The 684-nt window shown below is 69.9% G+C and overlaps 1 protein-coding gene across 1 annotated transcript in view; it reads right to left on the bottom strand.

Moving 5' to 3' along the window:
- CSF2RA (colony stimulating factor 2 receptor subunit alpha) overlaps positions 1–684 on the bottom strand; it is a 22,734-nt gene that overhangs the window by 7,134 nt on the left and 14,916 nt on the right. Inside the window, exon 7 of the mRNA XM_077754728.1 lies at positions 20–75. Coding sequence (XP_077610854.1) covers positions 20–75 — 56 coding nt within the window. The remainder of the gene's footprint in view (positions 1–19; positions 76–684) is intronic.

Genomic DNA, 684 nt, shown 5'->3' with positions numbered 1-684 from the left:
TACACCTCTGCAACCAGGCCCAGGGCACACCGGGGTCACACCCGCGTCTGCCCGCCGCGCCGCAGCGCCCGGCCCCTAGGGGTCACCGGGAGGCGCCCGTCGTGGGTCCCCGCGTTCTCCCTTGGGGACGGGACCGAAGGGGACCCGGGCTGGCGAGCAGGGCTGGCCACGCGGGGGCTGCGGGGAGGGGCCCGGGAGCCCCCAGCGAGGGCAGGGCACTAACGGGGGTGCGCGGGGACGGGGCCCCCATGGGGACCTGAGCACNAGGAGGAAACCCACCCAGCCCCCCGCCCATCCCCGCCCCCAGCAAAGTCACAGGAAAGCACTTCAAGTTCAAAGCCACCAATGCCAGGCTGTTTCCACGGTAACCGGCCCCCAGCCAGTTCTGCTTTTCCGCAATCGCCTGGTTCACATAACAAAAGGCACATTCAGGGCTCATCCCCCCGGGAAATTCCAAGGGTTTGGTCAGCCCGGGGGCCACGGACCGGGTCNGACCTGAGGACGTGGCTTCCGAGGGGGGGACAGGATACGCGACCTCAACCACCAGGGCCCCGGGTCCTTGCACAGAGGACGGACCTCGCGCGCTGGGCTGCACCCAGGATCCCCTGTGTCTCTGGTCTGAGCCCGAGGCCTGGGCTCTGTCCTCACCCCCGAGGGGCGGGGGGGACGCGATCCCATCAGGAA

This window comes from Crocuta crocuta, unplaced genomic scaffold (genome assembly GCF_008692635.1).
Source record: "Crocuta crocuta isolate KB4526 unplaced genomic scaffold, BGI_CrCroc_1.0 scaffold221, whole genome shotgun sequence".
Taxonomy (NCBI): domain Eukaryota; kingdom Metazoa; phylum Chordata; class Mammalia; order Carnivora; family Hyaenidae; genus Crocuta; species Crocuta crocuta.
The sequence above is the reverse complement of the archived record's forward strand: the minus strand, read 5'-3'. Positions and strand labels throughout refer to the sequence as shown.